General features: G+C 37.6%; 1 protein-coding gene across 2 annotated transcripts in view; it reads right to left on the reverse strand.

Moving 5' to 3' along the window:
• TOX3 (TOX high mobility group box family member 3) overlaps window positions 1-19435 on the reverse strand; it is a 121653-nt gene that overhangs the window by 16742 nt on the left and 85476 nt on the right. The window contains exons 2-3 of one of the 2 annotated variants that reach the window (XM_070770558.1): window positions 16731-16796; window positions 12262-12513 (exon numbers count right to left, since the gene is read on the reverse strand). In XM_070770558.1, the coding sequence (XP_070626659.1) occupies window positions 12262-12513; window positions 16731-16796 (318 nt within the window). Of the gene's footprint in view, window positions 1-12261; window positions 12517-16730; window positions 16797-19435 lie in introns of both variants that reach the window. The other variant, XM_070770557.1, reaches the window with a different exon arrangement.

Below are 19435 nucleotides of genomic sequence, written 5' to 3' on the forward strand. Positions count from 1 at the left end.
AGCCCGCCACAACTGGGAATTATGCTATCTTTTTCTTAACTTTAGTCTCCAAATATATCTTTCAGAGGCTTTTCAAAGATCCTTTCAGACTTCTTTAAATCTAACTATTTTAAAATATCTGCAGGCAACTCCAGAGTATTTTAATTCCAATGGTAAAATAATCAGTTAACTGGTATGGCCACGAAATATGAGGATGTAATTTACACAGCCTTCTCATTAACCAAGAAGCCACTGTGCTTTCTTTACTCCCATGCCCATGAACATCAGCAGGTATAGATACTTGACAGGTGCATCCCAGATGTACAATATTTCAGAGGAATCTCATGGTCACACAGAAGGCCATGGGGTTAGATTTTTGGCTTTGTCCACTCTTCCTGAACTCCACCTGCCATTTATGCATTTATGATAGACCTAGTTGCCTAAGAGTTCCTGTTGACAAACAGCCAAGGTTCATGAACAAGGAACATCGACTGTGTGTTTCTTCGGATCTGGGACCTGTGCTAAGCTTAGTGTGCACTTTCCAATCCAGTCCTCTAAATAACTTCCTGAGTTAGATACTATTGTACCTATGCTTGGATAAGAAGGATCCCCTAAGCCACAGAGGTAGCTGGGGTGACTGGTTGATGGAGAAACCGTTCTCTAAGTCCCATGGACAGAGGAGCCTGGCGGGCTACAGTCCATGGGGTGGCAAAAGAGTCAGACTTGACTTAGCAACTGAACAAGGACACAGCAAAGGCGCCATGGTGCCACCACTGCTGGCAGCGTGTACTGACAGAGTGGGAGATGAAAGGGCTCTGAACTCTGTGCCATCACCACCCTCCTTTAACAAAAGCAGCTCCATTTTTATTTGTTTTATATAAATTGAGACTCATTTCACTAAAAGAAAAAAGGGGGGGGTGGTTTCTGAATTGGGGACAGTGTGAAAACCACTCCTGAAGCATACTGGTGGTGGTGGGGCCACAATCTTGCCAAAACTTAGAGCCATCCACGTGGTCTTCAAATCCAAAAAATGCTGGCCCACCTTTCTTATCTCCCACAGGACCATACACCAAGGACCTCTAAAATATTGTCAGGTAACCTGTGAACCACATAATCAATGCAACCAAATGTGCTAGCATCTACCATGGTCCATTGTTATCTGATAATAACTTCCTACGTGTGAGGATTATAGTATAAGAAGATTAATGGTGAAAGTATCTCTTTAGAGAATCAAGTTCCTTTAGGGTCACCAATTATTAACAACCTCCTTGGGGAACCTGATGATCCTTAACAGCTCCAATCATTTTCTATTTCAAAAAGTAACCTTAAAAAAAAACCTCCTGTGATCTTAGGATTTCCACTTAAGAAGAAAAAGATGTCAGCTCAGTTGAAAAGTATTTATTGAGCACGTACGATGTAGCAGGCCAGCGACGCCAGTATACCAATGCTCATATGTTTCAAAACTAGAAAATTACCATGTGATTCTTTTAAACATGACTCTATTTAGACAGAATTTAGGATGGACTAATGAATTTATTAATACTATAAAAAAGTGTAGGCAAGAATAATTCATCTATATTCCTCCAAAACAGCTCACCACTTTTCCTAGTAGTAATGATACTACAGGGCTTCCCTGATGGTTCAGTCAGTAAAGAATCTGCCTGCAATGCAGGAGATGCGGGTTTGATTCCTGGGTTGGGAAGATCCCCTGGAGAAAGAAACGGCAACTCACTCCAGTATTTTTGCCTGGGAAGTCCAATGAACAGAGGAGTCTGGTGGGCTACAGTCCATGGGGTTGCAAAAGAGTCAGACGTGAATTAGCAACTAACCCACCACCACCACCACCACCACCAATGACATGAGATGGAAATGTATAACCATGGATATAGCCCTAAGACATTTAATGTGTTTTTGTAAATCATTAATCTTGCTTATTAACATTAAGCATTGAAAGATTTACCAATGATCACTGAAAGACAAAGCAACTACTGGGTTATAAGAGATTCTATTATCACATCCAACAAGAAGGACTGAATGCCGGTAGCCTTTTTGACTCTTCATACAATTATGTTTTATATGGAGAGTTCACTTGTATCGTTTCCTAAATTGTTCATCATTGGAAAGCAACTCCTTCTTTCTTCTTATCTCACTTTGTCTTCTAACTGATAATATTAGATAAGAGTTTGTCAACCTCAGCAGTATTGACATTTTGGACTGGATAATTCTTTGTCAGGCAGACGCATCAAATCCTTTGCTTGCAATGCATCTTGAGCATTGTAAATGCTTAATAGCATCTCTGGTCTCTATCCACTGGGTGCCAGTAACCTCCCCTCCCCACCAAGCTGTGACATTCAACTGTCTCCAGACACAGCAAAATTCCCTGATGGACAAAATCTGCAATGCCCCATTTGAAAATGATTTTATTAGAGAAATATAACAGAAATCATCTTCTTGTGGGGGAAGAGAACTGGGTGTCCAAAATTAGGTTCTGTCTGTAAAAACAGAACATATGTGCATAAAAAAGATTCAAACTGTGATAAATATTGTGGAAAAATAAAAAGGCTTTGGAAAAATAAAAAGGCTATGCAAAAAAAAAAAAAAATTTATTCAGGAGAGGGTAGCTATATTTGATTCGGTTAGTAGGAAAGGCCTCTCGAAGGTGACTTTTGAGCTGATACCTGAAGAGTAAGAAGAAGTCCATCAGAAAATGGGGAGAAAGTATGTTCCAGCCAGAGGGAAGAGCATGTGCAAAGTCTGAGATGGGAGAAGGCTTGTCATGCTTGAGAAATGAGGAGGCCAGGAAAGGCAGGAGCGGGTTAGGCAAGGCGAACAGCGAAGTGCAGTGGGTTTGGGAAGGATGGGGATGGGCCAAATCAGGTGAGGTGGGAAAACTGGGGGATGCTCCCCTGCAGAGGTGACCCACTGGGTTGAGTTGTAAAGGATGAGTGGAAGCTAAGAGAGCTAGAAAAGAGGGAAAAGCATTGTATGCAGAGAAGAAGAACATGTCAAAGTCCCGTGGCATAAGGGAGCACATGTGTGTGTGTGCTCGCTAAGTCGCATCTGACTCTTTGTGACCCTATGGACTACAGCCCACCAGGCTCCTCTGTCCAAAGGATTCTCCAGGCAAGAATGCTGGAGTGGGTTTCCATGCCCTACTCCAGGGGATCTTCCCGACTCAGGGATCAAACCCGTGTCTCTTGAATCTCCTGCATTGGCAGGCAGGTTCTTTACCACCAGTGACACTTAGGAAGCCCTAAGGAAGCACATGATGGATAAGAAGAGGTCCGTGTTACTGCCCAGGAAAAGCAAGGCTTGCTGTGAAGCTGGAGAACAAGTAATGGCCATAAGTAATGGGTCTGTAGTCCATTCTGGGTTTTATTCACAATGGAGAAAGGAGCCATTGAAAGTTTAAAAGCTTGTACCTATTTAATGACATCATTCATCCCAATAAATATTAACTGATTGTACTTGATGGGCAACCCATCAATTGTGGACAACTTGGATTTAATTATAAATAGTATAAAGAGCCTAACACCTCAACTTATTTTTTTAATTGGTATGAACTTTTTTATTTTTTGTAGAATGAAGCAATTTTTAATTTACTTTCTAATAAAAAGTGAAGTGAAAGACTCCCACTTGTGTCCAATTCTTTGCTACCGCATGGACTATACAGTCCATGGAATTCTCTAGGTCAAAATACTGGAGTGGGTAGACTTTCCCTTCTCCAGGGGATCTTCCCAACCCAGGGATCAAACCCATGTCTCCCACATTGCAGGCAGATTCTTTACCAGAGGAGCCACAAGGGAAGCCCAAGAATATTGGAATGGGTAGCCTATCCCTTCTCCAGTGGATCTTCCCAGCCCAGGAATTGAACCAGGGTCTCCTGAATTACAGGTGGATTCTTTACCAACTGAGCTATCAGAGAAGCCATAAATTTTAATTTTCTAATAAAAATTAAACTGTAAATCAATAAAATATATATGATAGCTCCTAAAAGCCCAGGCTCCTTTATTTTATGTTTTTTGATTCTCATTAGTTATCTATTTTGTATATAATAGTGTATATATATCAATCCCAATCCATCCCACACACTCCCTCCCCTCCTTGGTATCCATACATTTGTTCTCCATGTCTGTGTCTCTATTTCTGCTTTGCAAATAAGCTCATCTATACTATTTTTCTAGATTCCACACATATGTGTTAATATATTTGTCTTTCTCTTTCTGACTTCACTCTGTATGACAGTTTCTAGGTCCATCCACATCTCTACAAATGGCACAATTTTGTTCCTTTTTATGGCTGAGTAGTATCTCATTGTATACATGTATAACATCTTCTTCAGCCATTCCTCTGTTGATGGACATGCTTCCATGTCCTGGCTACTGTAAATAATGCTGCAAGGAATATGGGGTGCATGTATCTTTTTGAATTTTCATTTTCTCTGGGTATATGCCCAGGAGTGGGATATGGTAGCATGATTTGAAGAGTACTCAAGCATTTGCAACCAGAGAAGATTATTCAGAATGGGCAGGTCACAGACTTCGAACAGGAAGCACACTGCCTTCTACTTGCCTATAAATACCATTTGACAAAGTCTTTGGGCAATGATGCCTTGATGGTTTGTCTATGTCTTCATGGGCAGAGTGCTTAGCTGAGACTCGCTCCTCTTTCCACCTGATGAAAGAGCCTCTTTGTCGTTTGTTTTTTAAAAAGGAAACCAAGGAATGGATGTTTTGGGTAGCGGTTCCTTGTTTTCTTCAATTGCCTGAAATCCATTCTATTAATGAACATTAATCATTGGAGCAAATGGCTAAAAATCTGAATAATTTTATATTAAAAAGGAAACTTTAGCTCGCTAGCATAAATTAGAAACTGGAATCACCACGATCGTTGCAATGCCAGGTAAATACTAAGTAAAGCAAATAACAACACAGTCCATCTAAATATGGGGATCTACCTAAGATTTGGGGCCAAAGTTCTGCTTTCTCCTTTTGAAAAAGGATGAAAGAGAGATGTGAAAGACTAATTAGCCTCAAACTGAGACTGCCTCCTTGATTTAATCAAGACTGAAAGAGGATGAAAAGTTGAAAAATGTCCCTACTGTGTAAATCACGATCTCATATTACCATGTCCATACTTCCTAGAAGACACCTGGGGTTTGAGGGGATGGGGAGGGGAATGGAAACAGTTTGTTCTTACTACCATAGCCAAGAAAATTCTACTTCCTTTACACATTCACATTGTTTCCACTCCTACTTTCAGGACAAGGACCAGTCCTTCCACGAAGTCCTCTCTGAGTACATTTCTCTTTCCTTCCCATGCCTGACATTTATCTCTGTGATACATGCTTGGTGATACATAATCACAGATCCTCCTGTATTGCTTTCTTGTTTCTTTTACAAAGTAAAAGATATTCAAATAGATTTTATAATTTTAAGTACCACACATTATTCTATCAACCATTACTCAGTACATTGGTGCTTACTTCCATCTTTGAAAGTACGCCAAAGGATTTTATCAAAAGGAATTTTAAAAATCTAAGATGCAAATGTATTTAAAGCATCTACCATCTGCATTTACAAACAATATTCTCTGTAACAATTCAACCTTACGATTTCATAATAAAGAACATCTAATTAAGAAGCAAACAGCCCAAACATATTAGCGAGTGTGACTAAATAAATTTTCACAATGTGTTATTTTAATCAATATTTCTTAAGAAATGGACCAATTAAACAATTATCAGTAATAAAAATTGCTTTGTATTTATAAATATCAGAGAACTACAAATAGGAAATCCAATAATTTTAAGCTCACTTATTTATATTCTAGAGCAATGTTAAAATTTTATTTGCAGATAAGCAATTAATTGATACTTAGGCATAACTAATGTATTCCTAACCCAAATAGAACCTCAAACAAATAAAGTTGTGCCAGATGCATACCAATGATAATTACAGACCTACATACCATAAACTTTATATTCATCAAAATATCTACACTGAAATAGATAATTTTTACTTAATAACTACTCTCAGGGTTATAATCAAACATACCTACACTTGAAAGTTTTGTGAAAAACAGTCTTCCCCAAAGATAATTAATAGCTTCTCAGCAAAATAAAAATTTTAAGAGTTTATGACAAAACAATGGTATTTTCTCATACACCCTCTAACTCCCTTTGTTTTACCAAGCAGTCAGCTCTATATTGATTTTATTTGATCCTAAATTAAAATTTTAAAGATTAATTCTATTTTTACAGCTGTTGATGTTTTAAATCCCCTTCCCCTCCATTTTTATTTAGTATTCAACGTACACTCTTAATAACCAATAAATATTCTCTCATGATCCTTTCATTCATTCATGTATTCAACAAAATATTTATTGAGAGCCTCGTGTGTTTCAGCACAGACGCTTCTAGGTCTCAGGATGAACTAATAGCAAAAGAGACAGGCAAGGAGGGGAGGACAGGCCTTAAACAAGCAAAGAAGGCTGTCTCCTAAGGGCAACAAGGGCTGTGAACACAAGAAAGTGAGGCAACAGTACAGGAGTAACTCTCATCCCTCCAAAAGTTGTTTGAGAGCCTTCCCGGTGGTCCAGGGAGCCTCTCAGATGGTGCAGTGGTAAAGAATCCGCCTGCCAATGTAGGAGATGCAGAAGTCGTGAGTTCGATCCCTGGATCAGGAAGATCCCCTGGAGGAGGAAATGGCAACCCACTCTAGTACTCTTGCCTGGGAAATCTCAAGGACAGAGGAGCCTGGTGGGCTCCAGTCCATGGGGTCACAGTCGGACACGACTGAGCACGCGCATACACACTGGTGGTTCAGTGGTTAAGAATCCACGCTGCAATGCAAGCCAAGTCCAGTTCAATCCCGGGTGCGGGAAGATCCCACATGCCACAGGGCAGCTAAGCCCATGCGCTGAAACTACGGAAGTCCATACACCCTAGAGCCCACGCTCCAGGACAAGCGAAGCCACTGCAATGAGAAGCCTGCACACCTCAAATAGAGAGCAGACTCTGCTCTCTGCGAAACTAGAGAAAGCCCATGAGCCGCAACAAGGACTCGGTGCGACCAAAACTAAAATAAATACATAAATAAAAATGTGTAAAATGGTCTGTCTACTGTCCCTAACCCACAGGGAAGTACTGCCAATGCTATAAAAGCTTATAACTGTAGCTTATATGTTCAAATGAGACACAGGGAAATAAATCATAGGCTAACTTTTTAATAACATGTTTCTTTGAATGTGATAAACCAGCCAAGTCATCACAGGTTGCCCTTCACAACAGCTAATTGGGTTTAGCAGAAATTTGGAACATTCCCCTCCTTCAATACATGATCCTTTTAAAAACAAAAACATGATCCTAAAGTTAACTCAGTCTTAAAGAGAACACTCCGATGTTCAGGCTCAGGAGGTACGTAGAGCTATGCATGGTAAAAGGCTATTTGCTCTACCAAGAAAGGCAGCTTGTAAAATGTCTGTGGCCTTGGTATTTTGAGCAGACGATTGTCAAGGTGTAGTAACAGCTAAATTAAAGTTGACTCCGAACAACATGCCTCTATGAAGCAGTCATCAGACTCTGCATTTTTGGTATTACATGGAAGAGACACTGCTAACCAAAAACTCAATTTATAAGTGATCAGTCTCTAATGATTAAGAATATATAGCACTTAGTAGGTGCTCAGTAAATGTGTGCTAGAGTTAATATGGTTTCAATTTTATAAGTTGGACTTTTAAGAGATGGGTCCCACTGCATTCAAAGTGAGTCATTTTGCTTATGTAAGACATGCCTTTTCTACTGTTAACTTACCATAAGAAAATGTTTCAACGATACTTGACCAAAAATAAACATTATTGAAGTAATCGTTCAATTTGTATGAGAAACTGTTGGTCCCCTCCAATGGCTAAATGGTGATCGTCCAGCGGAATTTAGCTTTGCCGCTTCTATTGACAATAGCAATGAACATGTCCATAACAATAATAAGGGCTTGTTTTAATAGAACGTTCCACGCATTAAACACATTAATGACCCATGAAATAACTGTTTTATCTGTAACACATTAAGCAACATTGCTAAAACAATGTATTAATTGAAAGTGGGCTATTTCTCTTTTAAGATTTTGGAAAGTACAAAAATGGCATGAAAGTTATTTTGTGAAAATAAAAATAATCCAGAATTAGACCCATACTAAATGACGATATGAAAAATAAAATTTTCTAAAATAAGCCTGGTAATTTTAGAATTATTTTGATACACTTTGATTTTTCTGATCAAAAATGATGTCTGCCTGGATTATGTCTTAAGAGCTTTACGAATATTTTAAAAGCTGCTACTTTTTCTTCTCTGTGTGCATATCTTCTATAGGACTTTTTTTTTTTTTCCTCTCTTATTCTCTTTCTTTAACAGGTACAGAGACTACCATACTCAAATTTACCTCCCTTACTTCCATCATTTTCAATTTTCTAATACTATGTTTGATATTACCAGAGCACCAGGAGTCTTTTCTATAAATATATGCTGTCACAATTAGGTCCAAAGCAAATACCAAACAGAAAACGTTGGTCCTTCAAACATGAAATATAATGTACAAAGAAAAAGTATGTGAATTATCAGTGTGTTTTATAAATTCTCTTTGGGGGGGCATCTAAAATATCAGACTAGAGACAATTATTTTACTGTCTGTTTCTTGGATATCAAAGAGAATTTTGAAATTCATCAAAGCTAACCTTCTGTTATGTACAACAGGCTAAGCTGAAAAGAATGTTAACAAGTTCAATTTTCATTCAATCAGCACTACTGCTCTCTGAAATGTTTCATTGCAGGAAAGAAATAAAAATAATCTATATGGTAATTATGAGGATGAATCCCCCAGTAACTTTCAGCTACATGAAAGGTCAGTTCTATTCAAGATATTTTATCAGTCCCCTGCACATACTCCTGTCCTGTCATTTTAAATCTGAACAGCATTTTATTTTCCCATTTACAGCTACCTGCAGAATTAAGTACTTAAGCCAAATAAGAAAAAAAAAAAAAAAAAAAGAAATGTTGAATGCTGGCAAAGGCTATAATAGCATAGAGATAAATCGTTCAGCTGCTCTCTCTCAAGCCTCTAGGGCTGCAGATTTTTCTTCTCCTGGTGCACTGTGGGTATTCAAAACTTGTTCAACATGATTTCATTTCATTTCAGGCACTGCCTGAGAAAACTAAATTACAGAATCAATCATACAGAAGGTCAGAGTGAGACTTCATTACAAGTATTGCATGCTTGCATGAATATCTTTCATTTATGACTGACCCAATATGTCACAATAGCTGTCTAGTAAAAATAATCCACTTTCTGAAATTGATGTACTACTGATGTCAATGCTACTCAGCAGGCTGGGCAGATTATAGAGAGGTGTTAAAAAAAAAAAAAAAGAAACCCTTTGGAGCACATGTTGTAGATTTTTAGGATTGCCATCTTTGGTAGATTAAAATAATTTCCAGATGATCATCTGAACTGACAATAATGCTTAGAGGTAAAAAGAATTTTTAACCAAACTATGACTGTTGATTTTGACTTGCCAACCACATCCTGTTTGAAAATACACATATCCACAACAAGCAAATCAAGGTTGTTCTTTGAAGTCACAAATGCATCAGATTTCAATTTTTTCAACAATTTGCTTTTGAATACCAGGGCATTATTTGCATACTTTGAAATGGGAACGCTAATCATTAGACTCTTTTTAATCCCCCCCTCTTTTCTTTTTTGTTCCTGCTTTCTGTTTTTTTAAATATAACGGCAGAAATTTAAAGAAGATAAACATGTTGCCAACAAAATGCAGTTAATCAGTAATGCAACAAACTGTCACTCTCTAAAGGAAAACCAACAAGGCTCTGAAGAAAAGCTGGTTCAATACTACACAAACAAGCTGGCTTTTCTGCCTACTTGATAGTCCTAATTTACCATAGCAATTCTTAAGCGACAGCCATACTCATTAGGATAATAAAACTTCTTAGTCGCATAAGGTACGAAACAGCCAGTGCACACTGGGAACCTGAATGCATGATGTATAAAGTATTATTTCTTATTTTTCTGGTGACCTTCCTGAGGGAAATCTCCGAGGAGCTGCCGTGGAGCATTACGATGTCGCCAGCCATCTCGGTGCCCGGAGGGAAATATAGAAGAACCTTGACATAACCTATTTTTAACCATGCCTCTGGCGATTCTGAATTCCAGTTTATAGGTGAACATGTCAGGTAGTACATAGAACAAAGCCAACGACACGTTGTATTCATCGTAATTCTGTCCTGGTACATTTTATTTTTTCCAACATTTGTGATTTAAAATCCCATGACATTTCTTCAAGGTGAAATTCTACTCGAATTTTCAACAAGATTAGTTTGTTTCCAGCCAAAATAAATATCATTCAGGTTCAGCAAAACTTCAGAAAGGCACCAATAAATGTGATGAGATCCACGTAAACACCATGACAACCGTTTGCACTTAGCTAAAGGACTTCTACTTTTCAAAATCAATGAAATAATTCAACTGCGTGAGTGATTAGCAATACATTACAAAAGAAGCATTAAAAATTGAGTCCTCTCTCCCAACGCCACTCCATGAAAGCATTGTTCTTTAAGTGTATGTGAATATCATAATTATTTTATGATTCCATCTTTAGTTCTTTCCAATATAGTAAATTCAATTGACCATGAAATGAAATTTCATAGTCAAAATGCCTCCTTTACACTTTTTTATAGCAGCAATAACAGTTTTATAGCTTTAAGGCAAGGTAATTCATCAGATGTTTAATTTAAAGGCAGATTCTTATATTATTAATAAATATTTACCAATTTAATAAAACACACATTTTAGCATGCATTATATGGTCTTTTAACTATTTCCCTAACTTAAATGAGCCTCGCTGAGCATCTATGAATAATGGTGAACCCTGGGCAAACTCCCTTGGCAACTAAACACCCTTTTTATTTTTATTATTTTCCAGGCACAACATTGCAAGGCTGATTGTAGAGAGACAGAGGACAGAACTCTCCCTTCCAGTGTCAAAGGGACAGAAATGCAAGAAAGTCCACAGGAAACAATTATTTGAGATGGCGAGGAACATTTATGAATACTTAATGACCATTTCCCGACTGTTCCTTGCACTCTTTTCTGACAAAAAAGTAAAAATAAAAACCCTGATGTTCAGCTCAAACACAAAAGATCACAGGCAAAGAAAATTATGTTGCTGCAATCCTATTTGGGAAAGTAATCTTATATTTCAGAGCACACACTGAATCTTTGCACTGCTAATCCACTACATATTTTGCAATCATCTGCTGTTATCTGGGGAATTAACAATGAAACCAATAAACATCACTGGCATGGTCATAATGCGCAGAGAAATATGTAAACAAGCAATAGGATTTGTTTTTTGTTATACCAACACATCTGTTTCATTTTATCAGGGTTTAAGGAAAAAAAAAAAAGCCCTATAAACTATTAATCTTGTTTTAAAACGTCTGCTTCATACTTCACCTAGATAGACACCCAATGCCTTATATACTATGGTAGGGAAAAAACAGCCCCAGCAGAAGAGTTTAAAATATTTAAGTAGATTTACTCTGGTGATTGCTAACTATAATTGCACACCAAGAAAAACAGAACCAAAATTATTGCATTAGTAATTTTGGCTCTCTGGAGTGCCTTATTTGATGTTTACAACAATAAATAACACAATTAGGTATATTTCACAAAATAACCCGCTCTATACTTTCCTCTGCTGGTTATAAACAATTATTCTTTTTCCCTTTCTCTGTATCACAGTTTGATATTCCATTTCAGGTAGGAGCAAATCACATATCATAAACATGACGCTTTAATCCAACAAATGCAAAAGGCCTGAGCCCTGGTAAGGGCTCCCTTTTTTAAAAACTCTCCTGGGCAAACTTTCAACTCAAGGACATATCTCTGTCAAACCAAAAGCAAGGGAAAATTGGCTGCTTTCAAACCAACGAGTCAGACTTCTTTAAAAAATCAATTCAAACCAGAGGATCTTGTGGAGTCCTCCTTTTTCAAGTCAACCAACCCAATGCCATCTTGTCCAACACCAGAGACTGCTCCACTATCTGCCTTTAAATGGCACCAGGAGGAACAATCTGCATGTCCACCAGTAGGCATGTCCACCAGTAGACAGGCATGAGCATGTTTCAGAACATGGGCTCTCGGATCTTTACCCTGTGAAGTTCAAACGATAAGCAAAATACTTTCAAGCAGTAAATTTGCTGCCTACCATATGCAACCCACTGCTATGAAGCACGCCATCTTGTTCCACGAGATTTCTTGAGATTGTTATGGAAGGAAGATCCAGGCTTTGAGGGGGAAACTGGGGCGTGAATTCACTTCCCTGGGAAGGCAATGGATCGCTGAGGCCTTGAAAGGGCAGAAGGACATCAGGCATGCCCAGGGCGGGATCCGACTCTGGAGGCGGCGTGATGGGGGGTATTTCAAACTCCTCATCCCCAAGGCTTGGTGTATGGAATGTCTGCTAAAAGGAAACAAAATATAGATATCTTCATATTCTGTTCCTAGATCTTATTTCTCCTTGGAGGGAAAAAGAACTATGTCACAGGAAAACACTACACAGATAGACCAAATATTTATTTCTCAAATGAAAACATCTTAAACACAGATTTCCATATATAAAGTTTTGCTGATCATTCTGATTAAAGATTTAAGTCTCATTATCATATGGTTTTAATGGAGTATCAGTATTAACAGTTTTTTAATGCGTACTTAATTAGCAACATCTGTCTTTGTTGTTAGTTGGAGCACCAGCGACATTAGATTTGGCTATATAACAAATTGCCACTTTATTGATATGTTAGTGAAACAGCTCAAACGCTTACATTATCCACATGCTTCATCAAATGCTGACGATTTTGTGGAGCGCACACACAACATTAATCCAGAAGTGAACATTACACATATTTACTTTCTGCCACAACATATAAAACGAGTGATGTCAAATGTATGGTTTGCTTTTTTAAATTTCCTTATTGGTATATTGCCAAGCGCAATACCTGATTCTATGGAAGTTGTTACTCTTTGTAATAAAGCATTTTATATAAGGATCATCAGAGCATATATATCCAGGGCTTTTATTTAAACAAAAAGGAGAATTTTCTTTTACAGGAAGATTTTTAATTTGTATTTATCGGAACACTTCTCTTCCGGTCTTCAGTTTTAAAACGCCATAGAAGGAGCATAGAGATGTATTGATAGAAATGTACTAATTCCATGGATGTCACTCAAGTACTCTCTGTTATTTCTCAAGACCTAAGTAAATAATGGATACTTTTTTCAGTGCTACTTAGACCCTTAAAGATAGTATTTTCACATAGGACGTTGGGGTACAAATTAGAGCTGCCTGCTGAACCCCATTAACTATCTTTCTTAAAATAGAACTTCGATTTTGTGGGAAGAGGGGTCAGTGTCTAGAATATTCTTTTTGGTAGGGTGAAGCAGTTACTCAGATACTTTTTATTTCCAGCTCAGAGGGTCAACATTATAGTTCATTTATTATTAATAGCATTTTTTGAAGACTGAATTGGTGCAAGATAATTTGAATCTACTATAATTGGTTAAGAAAACTAATTAAGAGCTGAAAATCATCCTTCTTCAAGCTATCAATGATGATGTAACTTAATAACCATTTGAAAGAAAATAGAAACAAACCCAAGGGGAGAAACACACACACACACACACACACCCCATTTCTTGTCTATAGAGCCTGTCAACTGCTATTTGTATCTCACCAGAAATAAAGAAGTCACAAGCTATGGGTGTCTGTGGCTGGGCAACTGAACATCTTGAGTTTCTCCGCAGACTCAGTAGATGCAAAACATGAGAGAGAAACTGCACATTTGAAAGCTAGAGTGAAATATTAGATTTTCTGACATATTGATTCCAAGAACAACTCCCCAAAGATGTCAGTTTCCGACTGCGGTACCCCGAGTTCTCAAACACAAAGGATGAATTGGCCACAAGCGTGGCTGGCTAATGAATGTAACCCTATGGCTGCATTTGCTGTTATTTTGGCACTAATGTGGTCTAGTAACAGATGCAACTGTAATTTGTGACTCATTTGCTACCCCATTACTGCTTAATGAAATCTAACATATCACATTAACAATACGGATAAACACTCATTCTTGATATGTGGCATTTGGCTGTTTTCATTACCACTGTAATTAACACTTGAAATATTATTTCAATAAATATTTAAAGTACTTTAAAAATGGTCAGGGTAATCATGACATAGACAGAAAACATAAAGCAAATGTGTGAATTTCAAACTCAGAGCATCCTGGTCCCCATAGTGTTATCTAGTGGGTGATATCTATGGGAAGGGAATCAGTTTTAGGCACAATTTTGACTTCACAGCATCAAACCTAAAGTCTTCCTGAATGAGTTTGCACTCATTAAAATGTTAAAAAACCAAATAAATTTACTTTTAATGCTTTTAATGAAGTGATTGGGAAATTAGGCACATACTCTAATGTAGCGTATTAACGTTAACTTGGGCTTTATTTTTTGCTCAAGAAAAGATGTACAGTGAAATCATCACATAGGATTATTTTTTAAACTTGAACATAAAGCATGTCTTTTGCTAGGCAGTTAAAATTAAGGAGATTTTCATTTTTATTTTTGTTAAGGCATAAAGAGATCTGACATATAATATGTCCCTCTAGTATATTTTTTAAAGAAATTAATTTTGACCTAGAATTCAATATATTACTATTTCATAATCTAATAAAACAATGCCATAACACTATATTATGTAACTAAGAAAAGGCTAAAACCTTAAATGACTTTTAAAGAGAGGTAATCCATGAAATATAAAGTTAAGCATTCCTTAGAGAAAACAGTAATCAAAGCACTGGTTGTCTGAGATAATAAAAATAACCAAGTATGGCAGCAACCAAAAAAAGACATTGACTTCTGCAACTATGCCATATGACCAATATCAGATTAATCAGTTAGAGTTTATATAATTACTTTTTACAGATATTGACTTTCCAGTGTTTACCTTGTACATGTTAAAGTAGTATGTACATGGTTAAATACCATCTGTACTGAAATGTTCAAAACATTTGTTCCTTTTGATAAAAATGCAAATCTGGAGAACTGTTGTATCAACATATAACAGCCAATGTCTGACACGGTGAATTATCACAGCTGGAATTAAATTGTCTCTGAACAGCTGCTGGCACTAGAGCTTTCATCAATGTTTGATTCAAATGTAGGGAAAAAAATCCTACAGAATGAAACATCATGTTGTCCTTACAGATGGGGTTTGTGCTCATTATCACAAACAACACAGCAGCCAGTGCCAAACAATATTCCCTTATCTAGCAGTCTTCTTGGTTAGAGAGATGACAGTCACTGCAAAAATGATTAATCTACGGATACCCTTAATTCTTGATTCCCCACTTTTTCTACTAATTTTGCCAAGTTCATTTCTTCCATACCACTTGCCTCCCTGTAACAGAGATCATTTACGAAGCCATTATGATTTTCATTCTCTGGGGTCAAGCTGGTTCAGTTTCCTATATTTGAATGTATTTGGAAAATGAAGAGTTTTTATTATGGGCATTGCAAGAGGAAATGTTCCATTTGGATCAATTTCACTTCTGCTTGTTTTTGTTTCCTTAAATCTCACACAGTCTACCACTTTCAGGAAAACATTTCTTGATCTAATCGAGATGGAGGTTTTTCTGGAGGGCAGACCAATGAGCCCAGGGAGCAGCCCTAAGTCATACAGTAAGGAATGCAGTGAAAACAGCAACAAAAATATGTTCATTCCACATGCACTGATAACCTTCACACAATCTCATGGTTTCCCACCATGGTGCTGCCTTTTGATTCCATCCCTCTATTTTCCTAGCCCTGACAGAGTCTTGGAGCATGCTCATTCATTCATTCATTCAATGCATATTTACTGAGCACAGGTGGTGCTAGAGGCAAAGAACCTGCCTGCTAATGCAAGAGACATAAGAGACGCAGGTTTGATCCCTGGGTCGGGAAGATCCCCTGGAGAAGGAAATGGCAACCCAGTCCAGTATTCTTGCCTGGAGAATTCCATGGATGGGGAAGCCTGGCAGGTCAGTCCATGCGGTCTGCAAAGACTTGGACATGACTGAAGCAACTTAGCAGGCAATATGTGCACAGCACTGTACTCAACTGTGGGAATCTAACAAAAAAACACTCGTTTTACATCAACCCACTGAAGACCCAAGAAATCATGATACCATTCTGCCACATCATTCCCAAACCATGGCAACTCAATGAAATTATTCCCAGAGCTGTGTGAAGCTTAAATATTTTCTATTAGAAATGCCTTCCATCCTAGCTTCCAAAATAACCCCTATCTGCTTAAACACCAGTATAGGTTGGATAGTCTCTCTTTTCTTATATGTTTACTTCTGTTTGTACCTATATATTTTTTTCATCAAGAGGTGTGTGTGTGTGTGTGTGTGAATTACTAACACTTGTAACAGCCTACAGACGAGTGATAAAGACTTGTCAGGTTATTTTCTCTTCCAATAGGTTTTTCTCATTTCTCCTCCAAAGTTGTTACCTTGTGCCATGTAAGAGCGAGAGTGAGATAAATTCAATACTTGGCTTTTCCCTTCAAGCCTTTTAAATGATCTAAATAACACACAAAACATGAACAGACACATTAAGACAGACACCTACCTCGCTGGCTGCAAAGAAAGCGTTGTTTGCCTCAGCCATATTCATGTAGTTATTGTTATTTCCAAACTGAAAGAAAACACATTGTTTTATGTTAATATGCAGTGTCATAAAGAATGCTGGGGATTTACTTAGTGCTCAGATGGGATCTGGAAAGAACATTGGGGCGATGAGATAAAAGGGTGGTCTGACTCAGACCAAATGTGAAGTGTGACAGGTTTCAGAGCACTATATGCTACATTCTGTCGGCTGACTCCCTCAGAAAATAGAGCATCGAGTTGAGCTTACGCGATAATTCTAGAAAATAGTGTTGTTTCTCATCAAGACTAACAGCGAAAGGAGACAACTATAAACACTTGGCCAGCTGGTCACTAGTGGGTGTTGTTTATCGAACTGGCATTTGTCAGAGGTTAGCAGGAAAAGAGTTTCCAAGAAAATCACCTTGACACATTTTTAAAGCATGTTGGGACTTCATAGCTTACTTTTCAAGAACAAATGTCACAACTGTGGGTAGATTAAAATGTGAATTAAACTGAATAGAATTCAGTTCCCAGGACTCAAATTCTATTTTCCCCTGAATAGGGTGTGGCATGAATATAAATAAATAATAAGACTAAAGAATATCTTTTAAACCTTCAAATAGAGTTTAAAACGATATCTATATCCATCGGAGCTGTTGAAAATAGTGGTATTTAATCTCTCAGTATAACATTAAGTGCAAAGAGGTTTAAAAAATAAGCAGGATCCCATGAACACAGCAATTTTTATTTAATTCCCTAACACAATAGCCCATTCAGACCATCACAAATAAGACTGTATCAGCATTTCAGACATAAGCTCTTTCCTTCCAGAGACCTGTTATCAAAATGTAAAACTTGGATTTTGGCAGAAATGCATTTTCAGGTTCAGATGGTCTAAGAAGACACATTTTTGTTGCTTTAAACATTTCTGTTATCAGTCTGGCAATGCAGAGAGGCTCTGGGAACAAAATTATCTGGAGCTATATTATTTTCAAGATTTTTAAATGGTTAAAGAACGCCCTTCTTTTTATAAAGTGTATTATTTCCTCCCTTTCATGCATCAAATAACACATAGGTTTGGTCTCCAAAGGGTGAAATGTATATCCATTCTCTATTATAAATACAGCTAGTAATTATTTAAAGTAAAAGGTGCAATTTTCCCAAGGTAGACAGATAGATACAAATACAAAGATTGATAAAGACAGAGAATAAATATAAATACAGACATACAGATATGAAAGACCCACAATAAACCCACAAATCCTCCTCTCAATACACCCCCAAACACTTATTTCTGAGGGGCTCTCATCCTCCAACTCTGAACCTGTAGGATTCGTGCACAGAAGCGGGATTGACACGCTCTACTTTATCATGTCAGGGATCCAAGAACTAAGCAGGATTTATAAAGAAGGCTCTAATGGTTCCAGAACGCTGTTACGGTCTACAGAAGCAAAATCCCACCCCGTAAACCGACACCTAAATACATCCTCACACAAGGAGCCCTCAGATTCATTTGGATAAGTATCTTTATGAGGATTTCTGAAAGATGTACTTGTTAGCGCTTAAGAAAGCCCTTTATCTAGCTTTTCTGAAGGCATGTGATATCGAAAACACGTGGTGATGGGTTCACAGCTGTCTACTTATCTCCGAACTCATCAAGTTGCATACATTAAATATGTACAGGTTTTTTTTGTATGTCTATGATACCTCAATAAAGTGTTTCAAAAATAATTTTAAAATTAAAAAAAAAAAAAAAAACACACACGAGCGGGTACATGCACATACACATATATTCTACGCTCCGCGCTCCGCCCCCGCCACCCGCCCATTTTTCCACAATGTTAAGTACACGCAAGAGAAGGGACAGGAATTTCTGTTGAATGAAGGATTTTAGAATTAAGATCTCAGGCCTCCATTTCAAATGTTCTTTTTAGGGTTTTTATGAGAGCTTGGATCACGATGTATATTCCGTGTACCAACCCTGGCTCCCAACCTACTGACAACAGCCTGTATCACAGCCTTACTGTTATTTAAATGTAGGTTTTGTTGGGGAATTAGAAATCCATTTAAAGCAAACAGCTCATTATCAGAGAGTTTTTTTTTTTTTTTAAGATTAAACTCACTTATTATCTAATAGCACCTAAAACAACAAAGAAAAATAAAATGGCTATTAAACGAAGGGCTTAAACAATTCAAAAAACAAATTAAGCTTAGAGTGAAATAAGAACTGGGTTAGAAATCCTCTTCTGAACAGTTAGTATGCGAATGTAATTACTGAAGAAACTACAGCTAATCAGCTGTGAATTGTATCCATTAATTAGTATTTGCCCTGGAGAAATGAGAAAAATCAGTAACAACTCGGGCACGGTGGTGCGTTGATGAGCCACGGGCCGGCCCCACCATGGTTACTCAAGCAGGTGGCTTCAGTGGTCCACATAATTTGAAAAGCTCTCACCTGAAGTACTGAGCTGGCATTACAAAGCACTCCTTGCATATCTTTTGTATCTATATAAGGCCTTAATGAATGGCTTTTAATTTGGAAACACTTGGTGATCAGGCGGGAAGAGTTATAAATCATTTCAAATGGAAGTGAAGGTTTCTATTCTGTTTGGGGTAAAAATATCTCCTCTGGTTTGGAACTGGAGGGTACTCAGAAGGAGAAGAAAAAAAAAAACAAACCAGGATGCC

The sequence above is a fragment of the Bos indicus genome, chromosome 18, assembly GCF_029378745.1.
Source record: "Bos indicus isolate NIAB-ARS_2022 breed Sahiwal x Tharparkar chromosome 18, NIAB-ARS_B.indTharparkar_mat_pri_1.0, whole genome shotgun sequence".
Classification (NCBI taxonomy): domain Eukaryota; kingdom Metazoa; phylum Chordata; class Mammalia; order Artiodactyla; family Bovidae; genus Bos; species Bos indicus.